Source organism: Triticum dicoccoides, unplaced genomic scaffold, assembly GCF_002162155.2.
Source record: "Triticum dicoccoides isolate Atlit2015 ecotype Zavitan unplaced genomic scaffold, WEW_v2.0 scaffold173417, whole genome shotgun sequence".
NCBI classification, from domain to species: domain Eukaryota; kingdom Viridiplantae; phylum Streptophyta; class Magnoliopsida; order Poales; family Poaceae; genus Triticum; species Triticum dicoccoides.
The window spans coordinates 1-1,938 of record NW_021222550.1 but is presented as its reverse complement, the minus strand read 5'-3'; the positions used below and the strand labels follow the sequence as shown (position 1 = coordinate 1,938).

Genomic DNA, 1,938 nt, shown 5'->3' with positions numbered 1-1,938 from the left:
CATCAAGGGGATACAAAACTACTCCCTCTGTAAAGAAATATAAGAGTGTTTACATCACTAAGGCAGTGATCTAAACGCTCTCATAATTTCTTTGCCGAGGTAGTAGTTATCATGAACGTTCTGGCGTCATTTCTTCGTTGGAACGACTATAAAGCAACACAGACCACGCCGTCCTCAACGCAGCAAAGCAAGCCCACGCCGTTCCCAACCCAGACCACGCCGTCCCCAACACCATCCATGCCATTCCACAGATTAGCTGCTGTACCTGTAGTACTATTATGTCTCGCCGCAGAGCTTGCCGCAATGTTCCCACTCTTTGGAGCAGCATCGCCACAACCTAGCAGTAAGTGCCAAAGAAAATGCGGCAGCGTAGACATCCCTTACCCATTCGGCATCGTCCATTCACCCGACGACGACGGTGACGACGACGGCCACTGCGCCATGAACGGCTTCGGCCTGACCTGCAACGAGACAGGGATTAATGGTGGCCGCCACAGGCCATTTGCAGCTGGCAACGTGGAGGTCGTCGGCGTCTCGCTGCAGCAAGGTCAGGCCCGGATGCTGAATGATATCTCCTATTATTGCTACAACACCACCACTCGGGAGATGGTCCGCGACGAGTGGTCGCTGGACTTCGCAGGCACACCCTACATGTTCTCTGACACCACCAACAAGTTCACGGTCATCGGTTGCCAAACCCTGGCGTACATCAACGGCGACGATGGCGACTTCGGCGATGGCGGCGACAAGTACATGAGTGGGTGTGTGGCCATGTGCCGGGGAGACGATGTGAGGTCGACCCTGAGCAACGGCTCCTGCTCCGGGATAGGGTGCTGCCAGACCGCCATCCCCAAGGGGCTGCAGTACTACCACGTGGAGTTCGACTCTGGCTTCAACACGACCGAGATCCACAACGTCAGCCGCTGCAGCTACGCGGTGCTCATGGACTCGTCCAGCTTCACCTTCTCGACGACCTATGCGACCTCGCCGGCGTTCATTAACAACAACGGCGGCCAGGCGCCGTTCGTCGTGGATTGGGCCATCGGGAACGAGACGTGCGACGTAGCCCGCAAGAAGCCTGGGTCCTACGCGTGCTTCAGCAACAACACTGAGTGCTTCAACTCGCTCAACGGACCAGGCTACATCTGCAACTGTTCCAAAGGCTTTCATGGTAATCCTTACCTGCATGATCCGGAGCACGGATGCAAAGGTACATAAACGTGCTTACTCATCCATCAATTTATTTATCCACATGCATGCATGCATGTTCCATCATCAATTTATTTATCTACTCCCTCGAAATACTTGTACTTGGAGGAAACTAGTTCATGCTTAGGCGTTATGGAGACTCTACATGTTTCTGTACAAGTTCCCCTAACTACAAGTACTTCGCTACAGAGGTAGTATACCAAATAAGATTAATTTTATAAGCAAGATTAACTTAGTGGAAGAACCGTAAATTTGGTAAAATATAATTGTCATCTCGCAAAAATATGTGTGCTTGCTTTAAAGTTTTTTTTTTCAACTGCAAACCGTAGAACAATTGTTCTACGCTATTTTCACATTAATAAGTCAACAAGATACACTCTTTACAACAAGAAGAGAAACAGCAAAGAAATAAAGTGAAAGTTGGGCTCAACCAATTCTCCTTTTCTTGGGAACATGTGATTATCTAGTGGTTCTGGTTCTCAAAGTGTTAGAATCATAGATGTGCACTAATCCATCCTTTCAAGGTATTCAAATGCTTTGCTTTGATTCTGTGTTCCAGCGCTTGCTTTAAACTAGATGAAATGGTAGTAGAAAACGTTTTGGAGAAACTGTCATTACCAATTCGTTAACATCCCCAAGTGTTAATTCTTCAGACATTGATGAATGCAAGCTCCCCCAACTGTATCGCTGCACAAATGGCGGGGTCTGCAGAAACAGGCTGGGAGGCTA

General features: G+C 48.9%; 1 protein-coding gene across 1 annotated transcript; it reads left to right on the top strand.

The window, feature by feature from the left end:
• Positions 1-197: 197 nt before the first annotated feature.
• LOC119344558 (wall-associated receptor kinase 2-like) lies at positions 198-1,933 on the top strand (the record flags this gene model as incomplete). Its single annotated transcript, XM_037614953.1, has 2 exons — positions 198-1,210; positions 1,863-1,933. Coding segments are annotated over exons 1-2 (1,044 nt in total), but the record flags the coding sequence as incomplete, so codon positions are not given.
• Between the last annotated feature and the right edge of the window lie 5 nt (positions 1,934-1,938).